Raw genomic sequence first — 22,391 nt, 5'->3', positions numbered from 1 at the left:
ATCCTTTTATTGCTAAAAGATTTATTGAAACAGTAGAAGAATAATCCCTACTGTATCTAGCTCTAAGTGTGACTATTGAAATTTGCTATTTGAGATTAAATCTCATGAGGCTGTAATCTGAGATTATTTTAAATGTTTTATTTCAGTTCTCACTATCTGAGCTTTAAATCAGTAACCCACCATTTGAGGGAAATGTGACAAGCTACTCAAAGAGAGTAGAATCTAAGAAGTGTATAGGTATGTGTTATGCCAAAGTTCCCTTTTAATGTTGTGACCCAGTTTCTCTAATGGTCCTATTTAATTATTCTTCCTTAGGTTATAACCTTTCCCTTTTAATGTTTGAGATAAAGGTTTTATAGACATTCCTTCTTAATGTTTGACAAGATAAAGGTTTATCCATTTTAGATGTCATTATAATATCAGTAACCTCTCTCTATTAAGTTATCCCCACCTAGGTCCCTCCATTATGTCATTGTTCTTGTTATTCCATAAAAAGCTTGCTGTCCCGTGATTCGGGGCTAGACTCTTTGAGATGATAGTCTCATCTAGCCCTGGGATCCACATGGATCCATTGGTCCCAGTATTTCTCTCCATTTAATAAACTATTGAATTGGTCTCTAATCTTTGTCTTGCTCAGTTTCTCCAGCATTACAGTCTGTGTCTGTTCCTGGGAAAAGTCTGAGGGGACAACCTTGGCAGGACTAAAGGTGGGTGCCTCCCTGTTGTATTGCTTCTTTGGGGAACAGGAATATCGCCAACCAGGTAATTCTGGGCCTGATTATGATATTGGCATTTAAAAATATTTAGTTTGGGTCTTTTCTTAAATATATCAACTTAACAGTTTGTTGACTTACATTGCAGAATGTTAAATGACAAATCAATTTTACAAGTCACATCCTCATAGATTTTTTTAGATTATTCTTCAACCTGTTTTGGGCAGTATTTATATCAAGTATCTAGTTTAGATAAAGACAGAAACAAGCAGGGGTATTTAAGAACCAGAATTCTGAAGTTTCAAGTGAACTATTGGTTCCTGATTTGAAATTCATCTCATAGCTCCACTGTTAATAAGATTAGAACCACAAAGTTTGAACTGATTTTTACCATGAGAACTAATTATCAGAAAAGTAAAATTTTAAAAGTTCTACTAAAGTGTATTGAGATATGTTTTATAAAAATTTTTAGCAGGCACATATAAAAATCTACAAATGATATGCACCGAGAAGCAATTTTCCTTTCTTTCTCCCTCTTTTAATGTCTTCTATTCTTTCTTTCTGTCTCCTTTTCTCCCTCCCTCTCTCTCCTGTTCTTTCCTTCCTTTTCCTCTACTTCTTATCTTTTTCTCCCCCTTTCTATCTTTTCCTCAGTCTCCCTCTCTCTCCCTCTATCTCTATCTGTCTCTCTTTCTTTCTCTCTTTTTCCCTCCTACTCCAGCATAATTACCAAAAAAAAGCAATCAAAATATAGCCAACAATAAGGGAATAGTTAAATCATGATAATAATCTTACAATATAATTAAGACTCAGAAATATGGAAAGTCTTTTTGAAAATGATGCAAAGTGGGAAAAAAAAACCCAGCCAAAGAACAGAGTCCACAGTCATTTAAACATATATGCAACCCCAGGAAGTCAGGCAGATAGTAGATGGAGCACTGGATTTAGAGGTAAGAAAATCAAATTCTGCCTTAGCTACTATGTGATTCTGGGTAAGTCATTGCCTCAATTTCCTAACTTGTAAAATGAGCATTAATAATAGCACCTGTCTCATGAGGTTCTTGTAACTCTCAAAGGATCTAGCACTTCTAAAACATTCTAAGGAACTCTGATCAATACAAGGGCCAACCATGACTTCAGAGGACTGAACAGGAGGAGATGAACACTAGCCATGGCTTTGGACATGGCCAATGAGAAAATTCACTTTGCTTGACTGAGTGTATTTGTAATGTTCGAGTTCATTCAGTGCCTGCAAGGTGAGAGAGCAGCTAATGATTGGAAAGGAAGAAGAGAAGAAAAACAACTAAAAAGGGAAGGAACAAAATCAGGAAATAGCCAGCATAGCCTCGAGAGTCACATGTGCAATTATAGTGTACCAAACTGGAGAAGTGTGTGTGTGTGTTTGTGTGTGTGTGTAGTTGAAGAACTTCCAGCAGCTGCATGTAGTCAAGATAAGGTGAAGAACTTCCAAGGACGTTTAAATTCCTCTTCTATATTTTAGTTTCTCTAGGTCTCTGTGACCTGCATGAGTATGTTGAGTGGTAGCCAATATATACTTAGATTTTAGACATATGCATTTAACCTTGAATGATGACATTTATCACTGTTCAAGTTACCAACATCTGGCCAATTAGTTGCCTGATGTATGGTTCCTCCCAGAACTAGGAATCTGCTGTTTTTGGCACAAACAACATCCAATTAAAGGGTGGGGGGCACCTATCTCTTAATGTTCTCCAACTCATGATGTAATCCTTTGTATCTAAACCCTATAAAAACTGTATACCTTATCCCCTTCTTTAGCCCTTCTACCGTGAGCTCTTTCTCTTTCCCTCCTCACAGTGGAATTGCTCATTCTCATGAGAATTAATTAAATAAACAACTTTTCTGCTTTTTACTTCTGAGAGGTCTCTGAGTAGTCATTTTTGGATAGGATTTTCTATCCCTCACATGGGCAACAGATTGGGCAGCAGGCGAGTGATTCCTGACTATCCTCCTTGTGGGTGAACATGCTTGTTTGGCTGGTTTGTGAAGTTCTGAACAAAAAATAAAATAAAACTAGGAAGAGAATCAGAATAACTATTTGTTTAATGGGAAAGAATAGGGAGGAGGAAAGGCAGCTAAGGAAATCAGAGAAAGTATGACCTGAGACCAAAGTAGGCATTTGAAACATGTGGAACCTCTAGAAGGACCTCTAGATGGTACAGTGGATAGAGTGCTGGCCCTGAAGTCAGGAGGACCTGAGTTCAAATCCAGTCTCAGGCTTAATACTTCTTAGCTGTGCGACCCTGGGCAAGTCACTTAACCCCAATTACTTCAGCAAAAAAAAATGTATGGAAGCTGGAGATAGAAGGCTGAGGTGGCTGGGAAGAGTCATGTTTTTTCCATTTGGCTTGGGATTCACTGCATGAAGATAAAGCAGAATAATGATTAGACCAGTGAGAAGGAAAGGGGCCAAATAGGGTGAGAGCCAAGGCTTTCACTTTCCCCAGACATAAGGACAAGGAGATTCCACATTACCTATGGGGGGCTGGGGAGAGGCTACCAGGAATTATAGTTCAGCTGGGAATCCTGGGGATGGGGGCTATTTGTGAGGGAGAACAGGAACTCCGAACTTCCCAAGGCCCCAGGCTCTGGTATCTCTTAAGTGGAGTGTTGCTAAAAATCCAGAAAGAGATTGTAGGTAGACTCCTGGCTTCTGGTAAGAGTAGGGGAATGGATGAATAAATGGCATGACCCCACGAATTAACAAATACACGAATGAATGAATGAAAAAGCATTTATTAAGTGTGGATTGAGTCTCTACTCTTGTCAGGAAGAAGCCAAACCAGCAACATTCAAATATAATCAATTCCCAGACTATCTATTTTGCATAGTGATTGTGAAGAAGGAACTCTTTACAAGCCTCCATTGTCTATCCCCCACCTCCGAGCATCTTTAAACAACCTTTGAGGCATTGCTTAGCATTGCTTTAGACCGGTCTGAGACCTGGTCTGCCAGGTGCATCCATCTGCTTCCTCTTTGAGCTCCTTTGGTACTTCCCCTTCTCCCGGATCCCTTCCTCTGAGTTCCCATGTTTATTTCTCTGCTTTCCCTGAAAACCCACCCAGCTGTTTCCCTTATAAAACATCTGCTTATGATTAAGATATCTGCTAAGTTCTTTACAGGACTAAACCCACTGTGAGCTCAGTCTCTCTCCCCTCATAGTGTCTTCCCTTTAATTGTGTTTTTCTCCTCACTCTGGCTAACTCCAGTTAGTGTGTTTAACTCGGCTGTGGATCTAAGCTGCCAGTCAATGGCACACCCAGGCTATGATCCCTTTCCTTGGTGACCCTATTGCTCTCCCACTCTATTTCATATTTACCTTCCTAGTGTCTATTGTATCCCTTCATTTTGTCTGTAACCTCTTCCCCCAAACAAACCCACCTTTCGCCAAAGAGATCGGCCATTGTGAATCTGTCACATTTATTCTGAACTAGGAATTGCTTCCCTGATCGCATCATAAAGTGCTTGCCATGAGCACAAAACTGGGCCGAGTGCTGGGACACAATTACAGAAGCAGACAGCCCCTCCACCCTTTGAAGAGCTTCTATTCTAAAGGAGAGGGTCCCCACATAGGGAGGAAGTGTTTAGTTAGGGGCATACAGAGTGGGGCCCCTGCAAGGTCAGTGTTGATTGATGATTCTAGGCCTGGAAAGCACAGAGAGAGAACTGAGGCAGAGAGCTCCCGGCAGCACCCACCTGCCTGGTAAAGTTGATCAGCAGGGACACTAACATCTTAGGGCAGCAATGATAGGATAAGGGGACTGAATACCCAAATATATTGGGGTTTGGAGCCAGCATCATAACATGTCTCAAAAGAATTCTCCAAATCAAAAGGCAAAGATTTTATTCTGCTGTTGGCGTTCCCAAATGGGGATTTAGAGAAGAAGTAGGGGGTCACACCACTGAGTGGCGGGCTAAGTTCCTAAAGGAGTTATCTCACCATTACCAAGGGGAAAGATGGGGTAACCTGACAGCCATAAGGTCATGGGGTGCTTAGTAAGTGGGCTAATCCTAAAAGGAGTTAGTAAAGAAGTGGGGTACAAGTAGGCTCCCTGATAGGAGAAAAATAACCTGAGGGGCTGGCAGCTGGAGCCTGGCCTTCTGATTGGATACAGCAGCTGTGGGGTCAATGCAAGAACTCAACATGGGCCTACTGTAACAAAAAAAGGCCTGCTTTAAAACAAGCCAGTCCTGTTAATGGGTCTCCCCACTTGTCTCTGGGAGCAGCATGGCCCCCAGGTTGTACACAATAATTCAGACCCTCTTGGGTTGATGGCCCTTCCTATGGCTCACCTAGCTGGGTCTGCATTCACCCCATAGTCCCTCTAATTACTTCAGCTCTTGACACTGTAATCCCGTCCTCCTAAGGAGTCTGCCCTCCCCAGCCATCCTCCCCCCAAAATGACAAAGTTGCCCTTTGAAGACACAAGTGTGGGTTGCTCAAAACCCCCAATGACTTCCCCCCTTCTTCCTCCCCCCCGCCCCCCTCCCCGGGCCTCCAACTCCCCAGGCCAGAGTCAAAGTCCATTCCAGTCTGGCTCCCACTGCCTTGTTTCTCCTTCCACTGTATATATGACTTTCCAGACAAGGCGATTCCTTGCTGGCTCCCTAACTCCACATGTTATCTCCAGCCTTCATCTATTTCCACAAGCAACCCCCCCCCCCCCCCCCCCCCCCCCGCAAAGAAGAAATCTTTCTTTAATCAATTGACAAGCATTTATTAAGTGCTTACTTTCTGCTAGCACAGGGGAGAGGTACAGAGAAACAATTCCAGCTCTCAACATCTCCCTCCAACAAAAATACATTCACCAGTATATTCAGAATAAATTAAAAAAGAATAAATACAAATAAGCAATTAAGTGCGAGGTTGTTTGGGAGGGAGGAAGGGCTTCCCATAGAAAGAAGGCAGTGAGAGGTGTTTTGAAGGAAATCTTTCTGTGAGGAGGGGTATCTATCTAGAAGACAGCATACTTCAGGACAGGAGGAGAGAAATGCAAAGGAAGAGAGGGGAAGGGAGAAAGTTCTGTGCAGAAGTGGAGAAAAGGCCAATGTAGTTGGATTGCAGAGTGTGAGAAGGGGAATAAAGAGGCTGGAAAGACAGGCCAGGCTCTTCCTTTCCACTCCTCCCCTCCTCTGGGAGGGAAATGGGATGATATTGGAGACAAAGAAAAAGAAAGAATAAAGTTTTAGGAAAGAAAAAAATATTAAAGGAAATGAAAATCGAGTAGGGCCAGAAGAATTTTAGAAAAGGTTAGAAGACCTGATGGTTCTAAAAATCTTACACCAAAGGAATAATGACTAGATAATGTTGTGGTTAAAAGGCCAGGAAAAGGGAGACCTCAAATTGGCAATTTAATCCATGGTATATGTAACTCCCAGAAGCTTGGGAGTTCCCATGCAACTCCTGTTGGGCAGAGGAGTCCCGGGGCTGCTGAGTCAGACTGTCAAAGGGGTTCTGGGACCCCTGAAGAAAAGGGGAGTCTCTCCATCAGCTCAATCTACCACAAAAGTGTTATCCCTGCCCACAGGGACAATCTCTTTAGCCCCTCAAGTTAGTAACAATGAGAAAGGGGTCTTGACTACAGTGATACAGCTAAGAATCAAAACAGCCCCCAGAAAGAGTGCAACACAAGTTTCTACAAAGATGAGGAGTCCAGAGGAAAGACTTCACAGCATCTGGAGTCCCTTGCTGCGGTCTTCCAGAGACAGGTATGTTGAGCAAGAAGAAAGATGTTGATGGGGTTTTGAGATAAGAAGGGTGAGCTCAAAGGAACTCTTCAGTTTTCTCTGCAAAAGCAAAATCTTCAGCTGAGCGGTTGGGAGGAGCGCTGGGAAGCTTTAGGTTGGAATAAGGTGCGAGAAGCATGAGAGAGGGAACCAGTTGTGGAGAATTAAGGGGCTGCCTTGCTGTAGTGAGAGCCCAGTGAAGTTGGCCAAAGTGATTTTTAATTGTGAAGTTTATCCAACAGAGGAAGTGGGCAGGAGGAGAAATACTGGACAAGGGAGCTAAAGGATTCATGAGCAAAGGATGTGGAGCTGAACTGGCCAAATATAAAGTTGAGATGCCCAAACCAGGGAAGTGAAGTCAGAGCCTGACAAAGCCCTAGACTGGAGGCCTCAGGTGAACAAGTGTGGGAGGAGAGGGACAAAAGGGAAAGGAAGGTCCCAGGAGATCCAGGGTGTGACTGCCCCTAGGTGTGGCTAAGTGGAATGGGGGATGGGAACTGAGAATATGGAAGGATAGGGAGACAAAGGGGATTGAGGGCACATCCATGTGAATGTTGAAGTCATCAGAATGAAGGCAGGAAGAACATAAGTGAGTCAGGAAAGGACGAAGAATGACACGGGCCAGCCGTCAGCAGCCATTGTGATCTCTAGATAATGGGAAAAAATCTTCCTTCTTCTTATAGTTTCCCAATCTACCCTCTCTGGAAAGGTTTTAGGGAATCCATCAACTTGGATAGGAAAAAGAAATCGTCTTTATATTCACCACCTGAAATTGAACATTTTCTTCTCAGAACTGTTTTTTTTTTTTTTTTGGGGGGGGCGGAAGGGGGAATGTCGTTCTAAGGGAGAGTTTTAGTAGGGCAGCAGGTGGTTATTAGGAAGTGATACTGATGAAAAAACTTAAAGAATCAATTTTAAAATATTAAAATTGAAAACATGGCAAAGAGTGAATTACTGGGTCCATTTGTAGCTGTGGCCTTGGAAAGGTTTTTAAAACTCAGGGCTGTCTTTAACAGGGAAGAAAAAAATTTCCGTGGTCACATTTCTTTTTTGTTTCCATAACACTGGAATGTATTTTTTAAAAAAGAAATTTGGTATGCCTTCCTTACTCATGATTTTATCACAGGGATGTCTTGATGACACAAGCCTTTCTACTGTCATTGCATTAATGGTGTTTCAGATCAGCACTAATTCTATATTGTTGTTTTGTGTGTGTGTGTGTGTGTGTGTGTGTGTGTGTGTGTGTGTGTGTTTTTGAGAGGTAATTGGGGGTGGCTTGCCCAGAGTGACACAGCTAAGAAGTGTTAAGAGTCTGGATTTGAATTCAGGTTCTCCTGACTCTAGAGTCAGTGCTCTATCCACTGTGCCATCTATCTCAAGCAGTAATTCTATGAAGGGCAACTAGGACTGACCTACAGGTGAAGCCCTTCTCACACTCGTTAAAATCATACCCTCAAATTTGGAACTTTGCCGAAAGGATTATCAAACTGTTCATACTTTTTTATATGTTATCTTGTGAACTCCGATGTTTCCTGTAACTAGGGTCTTTGGTATCCCAAACATGTCTGAGAATATTAAAATAGAAACCAGTTCTATTGAGATGCAGTTAGCCTGATCTAACCATTCTGCAGAGTAGTCTGGAACTCTGCCCAAAGGGTTATCAACTGTGCAAACTTTTGGATCTAGCAGCGCCATTACTGGGTCTATATCCCAAGGGAATCATAAAGGAGGGAAAAGGACCCATGTGTGCAAAAATGTTTGTAGTGGCTCTTTATGTAGTGGCAAGGAACTGGAAACTGAGTGGATATCTATCAGTTGGGGGATGACTGAACAAATTGTGGTACATGAAGGTAATAGAACATTATTCCATAAAAAATGATAAACAAGCTGATTTGACAAAGACCTGGAAAGATTTACATGAACTGATGCTGAGCGAAACAAGCAGAACCAGGAATACACTGTACACAGTAACAGCAAGAATGTGCAATGATCAAGAATGAAAGACATGGCTCTTCTCAATGCTTCAGCGATCCCAGACAATCCCAACGAACTTTGGACAATGAAAGATAAAAGGAGACATGTGGCTTTAAAAGTCAAAGAGGAGATTTTATATTCGCTCTGGAATGGGATTCACTGGGAATAGGCAAGGTAATTATTCTGGCAGTTGTTTGTAGTATGAACTAAAACAGAGACTTATGACTCCTGACGGAACCACCAGCATCTACTGCAACAGCCTAGGTGTGAGGTGATGAAAGCGTGAACCAGAGTGGGGACTGAGCTGGAGAAAGGATGGGAACTTGTTGAAGAGAAACTGGGAATGTGGAAAGTCCTGGCAACAGTTTGGATAGGGGGAAGGAGCTAGGGATGACGCCAAAGCTAGATGCCTAAGTGACTGGGAGGATAATGTTGTTCTCAACAGTAATAACGAAGTTCAGCAGAAAGGAGAGTTGGGGAAAGAGGCTGTGGAGCTCTGGAGTTTGGAGGGCTGAGTTTCAGGTGCCCAGAGGATATCTGGTTTGAGATATCCAATAGGCAGTGGTGTTGGGGGGGGGGGGGGGGAACTCTTGCATAGGAAAGAGCTCAGAGAGAGATATATAAATGCAGGAATCCTATGTGGAGAGAGGATAACTGAACCCATAGGAACTGGAGAGATCATCAAGTGACACAGGCTAGAGAGAAAGAAGAGAGTCCAGAACAAAACCTTGGGTGCGGGAAGGAAGGGTCTCCACTTCGCAGGTTGAGCCAGATTGAGGAATCAGCACAGGGGACTGAGAAAGAACAATTGAAGAGGAGGAAATCCAGGAGAGAATATGATCCTAGAAACCTGGAAAGGAAAACCTAGAAAGGAGGAAAAGGTGATTGACAGAGTGAAATATCACAGAGAGGGATAAAAGAATGAGGATTGAGAAAAAGCCTCAATATGTGGCAAGCAGCGTTAGGGAGTTCAACAAAACTTGTACTTAAATGTAGTTCCACATCCCTCAGGTTTCTATCAAAAAAGAATTGTCTCAATTTATTTGAGTTTGACATTGTTTCTTTCTTCAATGGGAACCATCCATCGTTGAGTGAGGAAGGAATGGTTACATTTTGGGTGTCTGTATTCCTAGTAATTAGCAGAATGTCTGACACATGAAAGAACTCTATAATAAATATTTGTTGAGTTGAGTTGGAATTCCCTGACAGAAGTCATAACATTCATAAGGCATTTATATATTTGGAATTTGTATCCTTGGTCATCTAGCATAGTACCTAGAAGATAGAAAGTGATTAATAAATGCTTGTTGATTGACTGATTAACTGATATGATTTGTCTGCATCATGAATTTTCTGATGTCGAATAAGTTTTTCTTTCTGGGGAAAAGCCTTCTGGCAATGCTGACATTCATAAGGTTTCTCCCCAGTGTGAATTCTCTGATGGCGGGTAAGATTTCCATTCGCACAAAAGGCTTTCCCACATTCATTACATTTATAAGGCTTCTCTCCAGTGTGAATTCTCTGGTGAGCAGTAAGGGTCCCACTCTCACGAAAGGCTTTCCCACATTCATTACATTCATAAGGTTTCTCTCCTGTATGAATTCTCTGATGTCGAGTGAGTTCTGTTTGCCAGCCAAAGGCCTTCCCACATTGATGACATTTATAAGGTTTTTCTCCAGTATGAATTCTCTGATGTTGAGTAAGCTGTGACCTCCGGCGGAAGGTCTTTCCACAATCATCACATTCATAAGGTTTCTCTCCAGTATGGATTCTCTGATGTCGGGAAAACTGTATCTTCAGGCGGAAGACCTTCCCACACTCGCGACATTCATAAGGTTTCTCTCCGGTGTGAATTGTCTGATGCTGAGTGAGAGCTGCCCGCCAACGGAAGGTCTTCCCACATTCGCTGCACTCATAAGGTTTCTCTCCAGTATGAATCGTCCGGTGTCGAGTAAGTTCCGTGCCTCTGCTGAAAGCCTTTCCACAGTCAAGACATTCGTAAGGCTTTTCTCCAGTGTGAATCCTCTGGTGACGAGTAAAATCCGTGCTCCGCCTGAAGGCTTTCCCACAGTCACGACATTCATAAGGCTTCTCTCCGGTGTGAATCGTCTGATGTTGAGTGAGAGCAGACCTCCAACGGAAGGCTCCTCCGCATTCACTGCATTCGTAAGGTTTCTCGCTAGTATGGATTCTCTGATGTCGAGTAAGCTCTGTGCTCCGGTAGAAGGATTTCCCACATTCGTGACACTGGTAAGGCTTCTCTCCCGTGTGAAGTACCTGATGCTGGGTAAGATGCTCGCTCACACGGAAGGTTTTCCCACACTCACTGCACTTGTAAGGCTTCTCCCCAGTATGAATCCTCTTGTGCATATTAAGCAAGTCATTCACACGGAAGGCTTTCCCACATTCGTCGCATTCATAAGGTTTCTCTCCAGTGTGAATCCTCAAGTGTCGAGTCAAGGCTGTCCTCTGGGGGAAAACATTCCCACATTCATGACATTCATAATATTTCTGTCTAATACAAGATCTGTGATGGGAAGGAAGATAAATACAAGCTTTATCCCATTCCTGAGTTCCCTAGGTTCATGAATTATCTAATATACAATACCACACGTTCATTATACAGGATTTTAGGTGGGTTTCTCTTTATGGGATTTCAACTGACTTATGGCAATTAATATCTGGGCTCTTGTTAAAGATTTCAATATTCTCCATGTTCAGAGAGTTTTCCTCCAAGACATGATCTATGAGAGGTATTAAAATTTAACTTAGAATTAAACTTCAAATTCACTACATTCTTCAGAAGCTCTTTATAATTATGCAGACTCTTCCTTTTACATCTTCTCTGTTTGAAAAAGCAGACTGGTTCTCAAAGGAGGCTTCCTCCAGCTTTACTATCCTCATGACCCCTCACTTTAGGTGATTTTTACTTACCGAGAACGTTTCTCTTTCCTGCTCACTTGCTTTCCTAGACTAGCATCACATTCCTGGGATTGTTCCAAGGTGGAGAGGAAGAGATCCTTCTTTCTGAGACTCGTCTGCAATGATAGTTCTGTGGAAACGTTAAGCTTTGGATCAGAGTATGTGATTCCAGGACTAATTTCTGAATCTGAAAAGATATTTAAATATAACATTTTAGTCATGTGCTACACACTTAGATCTGACACGGACTCTCTGGAATAAAAAAAAAAAAGTGCTAAAATGTAGTGGATGCTGGCTCTCGGTTTTAGCAGCACCTCCAACCAAGAGAGGGAGAAGTAAATGTGCAGTCAGAAACACAAGAGGGAGACGCAGAATGCCAGATAACCCAATTATGCTGACCCAAGAGGAAACAGAGCTGAGGTAGACTGCACGGCCTGAACCAAATCTTTTGCCACCAAAATGGGACCACCAGACTCCTGCCTGACAAAGGTCAGGCCTTGTTTTAATACTATCTGTCTGAAACCACTTTACCTAGCTCTGAATTCTCTTGACATTCGAGACCTATTGTTTTCTTTGGGGCCAAATGATCAATTTGGGACTCATAATAAATCACATCAACGTTTTTTAGTTGGAAAAAAAAAACAAAAAAAAATTAGCAGTACCAACTAATGCTTATAGATGATCAAAAACTTTCTTATTGGTCCTCACAATTTTATGAGGTGGCAGTGGGGGTGATGGGATGTGTGTGTGATGTGAATTATTTTCCAAATGAGACTCTTAGTGATTATGTGGATTCCTATGGTCATACAATGGACAAAGAATGGAAACAGATTTTGATCCTCAGTCTCAGCCTAAGGATATTGTGATCTTGATTTCCTTACGTGACCTCACCAGAGCTGGAAATATCTAAGTAGCAAGTAAATCCCCATCAGCTAGCACTAATAATAGTTAGTAATTATACAGTGCTTTAAGGTTTGCAAAGCACTTTACAAATACTGTCTTGTTTTGTCCTCACAGCAACCCTGGGGTAGGTTTCATAGATCGTTTCTGTCTCTGGAGGTGGATGACATCTTCCAAGGTGATTTGAATGTTTATATTATCCAGAATAATCATTTAAAGTTCACTATTTGAACAATATTACCATTATTGTACGCTTGTTCTGTTGGTTCTGTTCATTTCCCTCTGTATTATTTCATATCAATATTTCCAAATGTTGTTTTGTTTTTTAGACCAACCTGCTCATCATTTCTTAACAGCACATTAACATTTATCCCAAATATTTACTGTGACTTCCCCCCCCACCCCCCGAGGCAACTGGGGTTAAGTGACTTGCCCAGGGTCACACAGCTAGGAAGTATTAAGTGTCTGAGACCAGATTTGTACTCAGGTCCCTCCTGACTTCAGAGCTGGTGCTCTATCCACTGTGCCACCTAGATGGCCCTACTGTGACTTACTTAGCCACTCCCCAATTGATGGGCATTCCTGTCATTTCCAGTTCTTTGCCACCACAAAGAGAGAGCTCTAAACAAATAAGAGGCTTTTTTCGATTTTTCCTAATCACCTTGGGAAACAAACCGAATAATGGTATTGCTGGGTCAAAGAGGACACACAGCTTTATGATTCTTTGGGGACAGTTCCAGATTGCTCTCTAACATGGATGGATCAGATCACACTTTTGGTATTAGTGACTCAGTGTCTCAATTTTTCCACAACCCCTCCAAAATGTGTCATTTTCGCCTTCTATCATTTTAGCCAACCTGAAAGATATGAGATGCTATCTTAAAGTTGCTGTAATTTGTGTTTCTCTCATTAGTGATGATTAGAGCATTTTGTCACATATTTACATATAGCTTCAATTTCTTTTTCCAAAAACTATCTATTCATATCCTTAACCATTTGTCAATTGGGAAGTAAATCTTGTTCTTCTAAATTTGACAAATTTCTTTATAGCTTTGCGATATAAGGCTTTTATCTGAGAATGTTTTCCTGCTTTTCTGCCTTCCTTCTAGTCTTGGCTACTTTGGTTTTATTTATACAAAATTCTAACCCTAATTTATACAAAAACATAATGTAATCAAAATGATCCATTTTATACATTACAATTATTTACAAATTCTCCTATTCCCAAATCTGATAGTTATACATCCCACAGGATCGAATGACATCTTCTTATGAGATCTCTGTGTCTAGGTCGTGTACTCATTTTGACCTTATCTTGCTAAATGATGTAAGATATTGGTCCACACCAACTTTCTGCCAAATTGTTTTCCACTTTTCTTTTTTAATTTTTGCTGAGGCAATTGGGATTAAGTGACTTGCCCAGAGTCACACAGACAGAAAGTGTTAAGTATCAGAGGCCAGATTTGAATTCAGGTCCTCCTGACTTCAGGGCTGGTGCACCACTTAGCTGCCCGTTTTCCACTTTTCCTAGCAAATTTTACAAATACTAGATTCTTATCCCAAAGCTTAGATCTTTGTGAGGTTACTAGTCATTTACTACTGCATACTGAGTACCTAATCTAATACAGTGATCCACTGAGCCAATACCAGATCGTTTTAATGATGACTGCTTTATAACACAGCTTAAGACTACTCAACTTCCTTCCTTGACAATTTCCGCCCCCCCAATTAATTCCTTTGATATTCTTGACCTTTTGTTCTTCAAAATGAATTCTGATATTATTTTTCTCCAGCACAATAAAAAATCTTGTTCAAAACACGAGATATCCAAGCCAGTCCCCCTGGACCCCCCAGCGGTGTTTCTGAGACAATCCATGGAAGCTTCTTGTCATCTGCTTTCCCAACGACCTAATGCCCAGAGTATAATTTTTAAGACCCAGGTTAACAAGAACAACAAAATAAATCGAGCTCTTGGCATCCCCGAGTTCTCAAGATATAGCAGAAAGAGTCACATGCCAGTTCTGACTTACAGGTGGTGTGACCATAAGCAAATCACCTGATCTTCTGCCTCAGTCTGCTCATCTATAAAATGGGTATAAAACAACTTAGAACAGGTCGACTTCACAGAGTTTTAAAGAAAGCACTTTGTAAGCCCCCAATGGATATAAATGTGAACTCTTATTGCTCCTTACATATAAATCAAATTAACAAATTAGGGCCTACAGAGTATAAAACACTGGAGGATCCATAAGATAATTCTGACCTTCATTTTGAGTGACAGAGGCAGGGGCCACTAAACCAGTCGTGGGGTCCCCGGGGGCTGCTGACGGGCATAGTTCTAACTTGTGGTGTCTCTATGCTTTATATTAATTGTATCCCAGGTTTTTTCCCCCTCCCTCCACAACATACACTCTTGGATCTGGTGAGCCTGGCCTCCTGGCTGCCCCCGAATGAGCCCCTGCCAAGGCCAGAGTGCTCTCCCTCCTCCACTGACCTCCCTGACATCCCCCCTCCAAGCCCCCTTTCTGCAGGAAGCCTTCCCTCCCCTGCCTGAATGCCCTCTGAGCTGCCATCCAGGCTGTCCTGTCTGGCTCTTCACTGTGCATGGGGTCTGCACTGCCCACTATCTCCCCCAAGATCCTGAGCCGAGAGCAAGGAGCCTGGCACACGGTGGATACTCGATGAATGCCTGGGGACTCGGCTTTCCGGGAAGATGATGCATCGTCCCCCAGCCCAGGCTCTGCCCTCGGTCAGACTGGCCCGTCTGCCTTGCCCTGAACACAGTGTCCCCTCCTGCCCCTCATCCCCCTGCCCGGAACGTGTTGCGTCCTCGTTGCTGGATCTGGGAGCCCGGGCTTCTCCCAGACGCCTCCTGGCCAGGCCTTCCTGCCCCAGTCCCCTGTGGGGAGCACCCCCTCCAGCCCTCCCCCACCCCGAGCACACACCCGCCTCCAGGGGTTTGTGAGGAAGGATGAAAGATACAATTGTGACCTGCCCTGAGACCCCCAACCCCACCTAAACATTCGAGGCTGATGTGCTGGTCTGTGAACCTGGCGCCTCCCTCAGAGAATGTGAGCTCCCTGCAGGCGGGGCCCGAGCTCGGGGTGTGTCTGACCCCCTCATGATTGCGTGCTGATTAACCCACTCCTGGTGCTGCTTAAAAATGGAGGATTTTTTTTGGGGGGGGTTGAAAAATAAATCGGGGAACGGCTGAGCTGCAAATGAGCCCCGCAGGGTAGTGGCTGCAAAGCTGAGCTGGGCAAACTACAGGGGGCGCTGGCTGGGGAGAGGGAGGCGGCCTGCTTACAAAAGAACTGCTGAAAGCCTTCAGGGAGGGGGAATCAAGGCAGCTGCTTGCTCCCCACCCCCAGGGACTGTGCACCTGGGTCTGAGGGCCTCTGGGAGGCTGAGCAGGCTGGAGAAGGACCAGATAGGGGAGGACGGAGCATAAGGAAAGGTGAGACGAGCCCCAAGCTCTGGCCTTCTTCCTCCTCCCAATCCTTCCTCCTCCTCCTCCTCTCCTTTTCTTCCTCTTCCTCCCTTTCCTTCTCTTCCTCTTCTTCCTCCCCTCCTCCTTTTCCCCCCTCCATCTTCTTCCTCTTCTTTCTCCCTTTCCTTCTCTTCCTCTTCCTCCTAGTCTTCCTCCTCCCTCTCTTCCTCTTCCTCCTCCTCAGGTCTCTCATAACTGTCCAGTCCCCAGTGAGGAACAGGTACCGAGGGGGCATCCCTCACTCACCTGGACAGCCGCCGTTGGGGGCGTCTCGCTCGGGCATCCATGGCTCTACCCCTTGCTCCAGCTTCCGGATCACAGCGGGTTTGACAACAGCCAGTCCTGTCCAATGAAGATGAGAAAGTGCTGAGGGCTTCCTGAGAACGGGGCCCAGAGCCTGGAGCCCAGGGATTCTGACTGGCAAATCTCTGCTTACCTCAGTTTCCCCAGCTCTAAAATGGGGATAATAACAGTGCTGACCTCCCAGGCTTATTGTGAAATAATAGTTATAAAGTGCTCAGCACAGAGCCAGGTGCACCTTACGTGTTCACTATGGTTAGTATTATCAACTTACTTTATTATTATTATTATTATTATTATTATTTTGCTGAGGCAATTGGGGTTAAGTGACTTGCCCTGGGTCACACAGTTAAGATTTATTAAGTGTCTGAGACTAGATTTGGACTCAGGTCCTCCTGACATCAGGGCCGCTGCACCAGCCACTATGCCACCTGGCTGCCCCTCAAGCTTTTCTTTTATAGGACAAAGGGTGGGCACACATGTAATAGGGAGGCCCAGAAGGCCTTTGAGGCTTCTCTCTCTGATGAGGGGACCTGGAGAAAGGAAGGAGGAAAAAACGGCTTTCCCTGAGCAGGATTAATGCCAAATTGCTATCGATGTTGCCCTGTGGGCCTCCGGGGGCTGGAAGTTCCAAATTGTCGGGAGGCCTTTTTCCCCGGGAAGGGGCCCCACGTCCCCTAGAGCTGGGCCCGGGTCTCAGGCAGGGTGAGCAGGCGCGGGACAAGCCCTCCGGAGTGGGAGCTCCTGCTCTAGCGGGGAGAAGGCAAGTCCCGGTTACAAAGAACCAAAGAATAAAGAAAATGTGAATGGGCACAAACCTACCGGAGGAGGGGCACGGCAGGCAGGCTGGGGGGGAGGTAAGCAGCAGCTGGGGAGTGCGAGGGGGAAAGGCACATGGGGGAAGGGACAGTCATGGAGGGGGGAAGGAGAAGGGGGAGGGGGAGGGTACATGGGGGAGAAGGACTAATGGAGAGCAGAGGAGAAGGGGGAGGGACAGTTAGCCTGGAGGCTCAGAGGTGAGACAAGAGCGGGGGCATCGAGCACAGGGAGGCGGGGAGGCTGTTAGGGCTTGAGTCTTGGGTGAGCGGTCTCTGGCCACTGTATCCCCAGCACAGGACCCCAGATCCTCTGGGAGGAGCAGAGCCCCTGAGCAGCAGAGCCGGCCGGGCCCTCACTCACCCACGCAGGCCAGGTTCCGGTAGTTCTCCAGCATCACCTCCCTGTAGAGCGCCTTCTGGGATGGGGCCAGACACCCCCACTCCTCCGGGCTGAAGTCCACCGCCACGTCCCAGAATCTCACGGGGCCCTGGAAAAGCCAAGGCAGCCGCGCTGACCGGGGCGGGGGGGAGGGGTCAGGAGAGCTGGGCAAGGGGCCTCGGGCTGGGAGAGAACCCAAGGCAGGGGCAAATCCAACACACACACACACACACACACACACACTCTCTCTCTCTCTCTCTCTCACACACACACTCTCTCACACTCACACATATACACACACTCTCTCACACTCACTCACACACACTCATTTACACTCACACTCACACACACACACTCATTCACACTCTCACACTCACACACACTCACACATCCTTCTGGGGGTCAGAAAGGCAGACAAGCCCTGGCCGCTCTCGTGGCCGGCTATGTCCCTCTGGCTCGCTCTGGTCTGAGTCCCTGCTGGCCCGGTCCAGACCTGGGTGCCGGGGGGGGGGGGGGGGCCCCCCCCTCTTCCCCCCCCCCCCCCACCCCGCACCTGCTGGCTGGATGGCACCATTACCTGTGATCCCCATCTTACCAACAAGGAAAGGGTCTGGGAGAAGGCAGGCAGCCTGGAGGGCCTCCCGCTCCCAAGGCCAGCCCTTGGCCCCCTGTGGCGCGGTCACCTCCTAATCCTTGGGCCCCCAGGCCCTGCCCTCAGATTCCTGACCCCCAAGGTGCATCTTTGACATCACACGCCTGGCAAGGAGAAGGCCACACTGATGCCCCCCGTCGCCAGCCTTCACCTCCAGCTGGCCACAGTTGCGGTCACTCTCCTCGGCCCACGATTTCTCCACAATGGCGCCATTTCTCAGGAGACTGAAATGCGCCGATCACGGCAGCCCTGAGTGGGCCCTGGTCCTTCTGTCTGCACGTTGTGTGCACACAGACCTTCTGGTGGACCTTGGATGAGGGGGGCAGCCAGGGACAAGCCTGCAGCTGGCGTGGAGGGTCCTGTACAAGGGCAGCCCAGGAGGATCTCCGAGCAGGCGGGCAGAAATGTGCAAGGGGCCCCGAGAGGAAGGAGGGGCCTGCTGCTGAAGGGCTTCAAAAGCCAGACAGATATTGGAGGTGATGGGGAGTCACAGGAGTTTAGAGAGTGTGGGGAGGGTCAGAACTGAGCTTCAGGAAGAAGGGGCAGAAGCGAGGCAGGGACACTGACCAGCAGGTCACTGAGAAATCTAGGGGTGAAGAGGTGGTCAGGGGTAGTTAAGACCTCCACCTTGGCTGGGGCCTGGAAGGCTAGTGGAGTTCTGGATAGTAATAGCCGGGTCAGCAGAAGGGGGAAGGAGAATAAATCCAGCTGGGGAAAGGAGGGGCCTACAGCACGTCCAGCCAAAAAAGCCCCAACTGTGGGAGAAGCGGGTCTGCCAGCCCCAGAGGAGAGATGGTGACGGGACCCCGGGAGCCGAGGAGAGAACCAGGCGATGGCCACGGAAGGGCGGGAGGGCTGGGACAGAGGGATGGCACAAGAGCCACAGAGGAGGCTGTGGAGAAGAGGGTTGTCAGCGGCCAGTCAGCAAACAGGTATTCCTCATCTCTAAGGCCAGCCACCGTGCCAGGGACTCTCAGGCAGAAAAGACAAAGCTCCGAATTGGGTCCTGAGGCTACATGGGACACTGTGGCCCTCTGGATCTGTGCCGGGTCCTTGGCTTCTGGTTTATGAGTCCCAGCACCAAGAGACGCCCACTCCCCTGCTCCTCACAGAGCCCCAAGGCCTTCCTGGCTCCCCTCAGTGGTCAGTGGAACTGGGGAGAAGCAGGACAGAAGGGCAGCAGGCCGAGTTAGTGCTGGGCAATGCCCCTGCCCACCTAGGCCACTGACAGCCCAGGGGAGCATATGATGGCATCAGGGCTCCCTCTCCAAAGGAGACGGCGGGACCTTCCCTGTATGAAGGGACCGTGAGGAAGCCATTGTGGGAGCTGACCCACCCTGTTCCAGCCCTCCCGGGGCCTTCCTCTGAGTCTGTCCTCCAGGCTGGATGCACTTACCCCCTGGTCACTCATCAGCAGCAGCCCTGGCTACCAAAGGCAGGAGCTGAAAGGCGCGGGAGGAAGTGCTCCAGTCACTTCCTCATTTTTAAGTCTCGAACTAACGGAGACTCGGCTCAAAGTGCCACAGCAGGCGGCCCTCGATCCGTTCCGTACGAGGTCATGTTGGACACTGGACACAGAGAGACGGACACAAAAGAAGAAAAGTTCCCATTCTCACTCAACGCCAAGAAGCCCGAGGAACAAAAGCACTGACCATTCCCACAAAATATAACACCCGATCCTGTCAAAAACACCAGAAAATAGTGGGAGTTCCTTCTTCAGGAGAAGAAGTTTAATTAGCAACTGAGCTAGCACATGAAACATGCTTGCAAAGCTGGAAATGCTAAATGGATGCTGGTCCTGACATCACCATCATGTAAATGTTTTCTATGAGAAACGCAAACCCAGCCTTACACTAGAGCCCTTTCCAGTAAGACCAGGGGCAAAGGAAGGCCGGCCCTCACCATCATCCTGGATTTCTGGTTCCTGCCACTACCGCCCAGTCTGGTTTCAACCCCCTTCCCCCTCTTCCTGTCTCTTTTGTGTGTTGTTGGGGGGAGGGGAGGAGCGTTACATCCGAAGCTCCTTGAGGGCAGGGGCTTTGTTTTTATGAATATCCCCAGAGCTTAGCACAGTACCTGCCACAAAGTAGATACTGACTGATACAAAGTTAGAAATACTGGGTATGAGAATAGGACCAGGGAAAAAAGTGCAAGAATAAACACAGGTTAAGAGGAAACAAAATTAGTGCTTTTGCAGCTGAAATGTTGGTTTACTTATCAAATCCTACAGACTAAAAGATTAAATGAAACAATAGCTTCAGCCAAGTTACATAATATCAAATAAATCTTCGTAAATCCTCCGCATTTCTGTTTACTATCCACAAACCATCAGGAAGAGATAGCAATAAAAATCCTATTTAGAATAACCACAAGGTGCTTAAAAAACTCTTGAGTCCACCTTACACACACAACAGGACTACAAACCACTCAGACAAATAAAGGCAAACCTAAATAACCAGACAAATAGCAGTTGTTCATGGGCAACCTGAGCCAATATAATAAAAGTGACAATAATACCTAATCTAATTTACTTATTCAATGCCATAACAAAAAACAGACCTCCCCACCCCATCCCCCAAAAAACTACTAAAGATCTCTTATGGGCTAAACTTCATAGACTTCTTGGGTTCTCCTTGTCCCCATCTCGCCATTCCTGGACCTCCTCTACTGAGGTATCATCCCTGTCCTGCCTCTGTCCTGGCGTACTTCTCTCTCTAGGTAAAATAGCACAGGACTTGGGGTAAGAGAGACCTGGGTTCAAATTCTGTCTCAGACACTCCTTGGGCAAGGGATTTAGCCTCAATGACTCAGTGGGCTCAAAAGCTTCCGGGAGGATCCCAGCTCTAAATCTGTCACCTCATGAACTTCTTGATGTCACTGGTTGATGATCCATCACCTCTGCAAGTGACTCCCAGACCTCTACAGCTAGTCTCTGGAGAGCCACTCTCACCCTGCCTTCTGCCTCCCACCCCCACCCCCCCATGGCAAACTCCAAATATCACAAGTACAATTCCAACTTTCTCTTCTTCCTATTTCTGTGGAGGGAACCACAACCCAGCAGAGTCATCGCTTCTGTCCTGCTCAATCCCTCCTCTTCCTTCAGTCCTTCCCCCTGATCCACCAGTTGTTTAGTCTCGCTGATGTCCCCTCTCTTCCACCTACCTGTCCCTCCCTAGGAAGCCTAATTAATAACAATCACCATAACAGCTAGCATTTCTATAGCCATTCTGTGCTTTATAAACATGATCTCACTTGAGCCTGCTAACAGCCCTTTGGGGTAGATGCTGTTATTATCCTGACTCAACAGTTGAGGAAACTGAGGCAGAGAGAGATAAAGGGGCTCGCCAGAAAGTGTCTGGTTTGGAACTTGGGTCTAACAGACTCCAGGCCGAGGGCGATGCCCGGGGATGCCATTCAAGCCCTCATCACCTGTCTCCAGGGTTACTGCAACAGCCTGCTCCCCTGCAGCTCCCAAGGTGATATTCCCAAAGCTCGGGCGGGCCCCCGAATCCTTTCCTGGTTCAGCTGCTCCCTCCCCCTGGGCCACACTTGGGGCTCTTTACCAGGTGGCTTTCCCAAGCTCCCCAGGCTCACTGGGCATTTCTCTCCAGCCTGCGGGTGGCTTCCCAAATGCGCGGCGAGCCCTTCAGGGGCGTCCCTCCCCATGGTCGGGTCTCCCCGTTTTTCCCGGCGGGCAATGCCTGCCCAGCTGATTCACACCACGGAACGGAAGCTCCTCGAGGGCAGGGTCCTGGGTTTTTGTCGGTATTCTCCGCATAAGCAGCGGAGCTCAGGGCATACAGCAGGGACTCCCTCCGTGCTTAGGCAATCTCATCGCGCTCACTTTGGTGGGTCTGAGCTGGGCTGAGAAGACCCTGTGGGGGTCCAGCCTCTGGCTCTTAATGGCTTGGGGAGGGGGGGAAGAGGGCGCGGGGCTGGAGTCGGCGTCACTCAGAGGGAGGGCGCAGGTGCCCCGGACAGCGCGTGTGAAGCTCTTTGGGGGAGCTACAGAGGGGGTCGGTCCCCAGGTCCGGCCTAGCGAGGAGGAGGGGCCGCCTGGGGAAGGAGGTGGAGGGAGGACCCGCCCTCGGCCGCCGATGCCCCTCAGAGCGCCCACCCGCTCTCAGCGGGGGGAGGGGAAGCGTGGCGGGGAGTGGGGGAGGAGCCCGGATCAGGAGTTGTCCTAAGGGGGCCGAGCTGGGACCTGGGGGCGGGAACGCGGGGTCGCACCTGCCTGGAGAGGCCTCGGTTTCCCTGCAGCGCGGGGGGCGTCGGAAAAGGATCCGCACCTGCCCACCAGGCTTGGAAACTCACCCAGGCCCGAGAGCTGCTGGGCATGCGTAGTCGCGGGTCCGGGCCTCGGCACTACACTTCCTAGAAGGCCGCTCGCCGGCTTTCTTTCCCGACATCCGGGCAGCGGCCGGAACTCCGTCTTCACCGCCCACCTTGTCCTCCCCTCCCCCCCCCCACCGCC

The 22,391-nt window shown here is 47.1% G+C and overlaps 1 protein-coding gene across 3 annotated transcripts; it reads right to left on the bottom strand.

The window, feature by feature from the left end:
• Nucleotides 1–8,424: 8,424 nt before the first annotated feature.
• On the bottom strand, nt 8,425–22,384 carry LOC100916379 (zinc finger protein 135-like). Of its 3 annotated transcripts, none has more exons than XM_031963371.1 (6): nt 22,148–22,384; nt 19,314–19,485; nt 17,248–17,374; nt 16,015–16,110; nt 11,391–11,565; nt 8,425–10,983 (listed from the first exon to the last, which is right to left on the bottom strand). In XM_031963371.1, exons 2-6 carry the CDS (start codon nt 19,326–19,328, stop codon nt 9,750–9,752), a joined length of 1,647 nt encoding a protein of 548 aa, XP_031819231.1. In that variant the 5' UTR covers nt 19,329–19,485; nt 22,148–22,384; the 3' UTR covers nt 8,425–9,749. The 3 variants fall into 3 exon arrangements, with proteins under 3 accessions (XP_031819231.1, XP_031819233.1, XP_031819232.1); XM_031963373.1 differs by having other exon boundaries at nt 11,391–11,508; XM_031963372.1 differs by having other exon boundaries at nt 22,232–22,384.
• Between the last annotated feature and the right edge of the window lie 7 nt (nt 22,385–22,391).

Source organism: Sarcophilus harrisii, chromosome 3 (assembly GCF_902635505.1).
Source record: "Sarcophilus harrisii chromosome 3, mSarHar1.11, whole genome shotgun sequence".
Taxonomy (NCBI): domain Eukaryota; kingdom Metazoa; phylum Chordata; class Mammalia; order Dasyuromorphia; family Dasyuridae; genus Sarcophilus; species Sarcophilus harrisii.
This window is presented reverse-complemented; position numbering and strand designations above follow the sequence as displayed.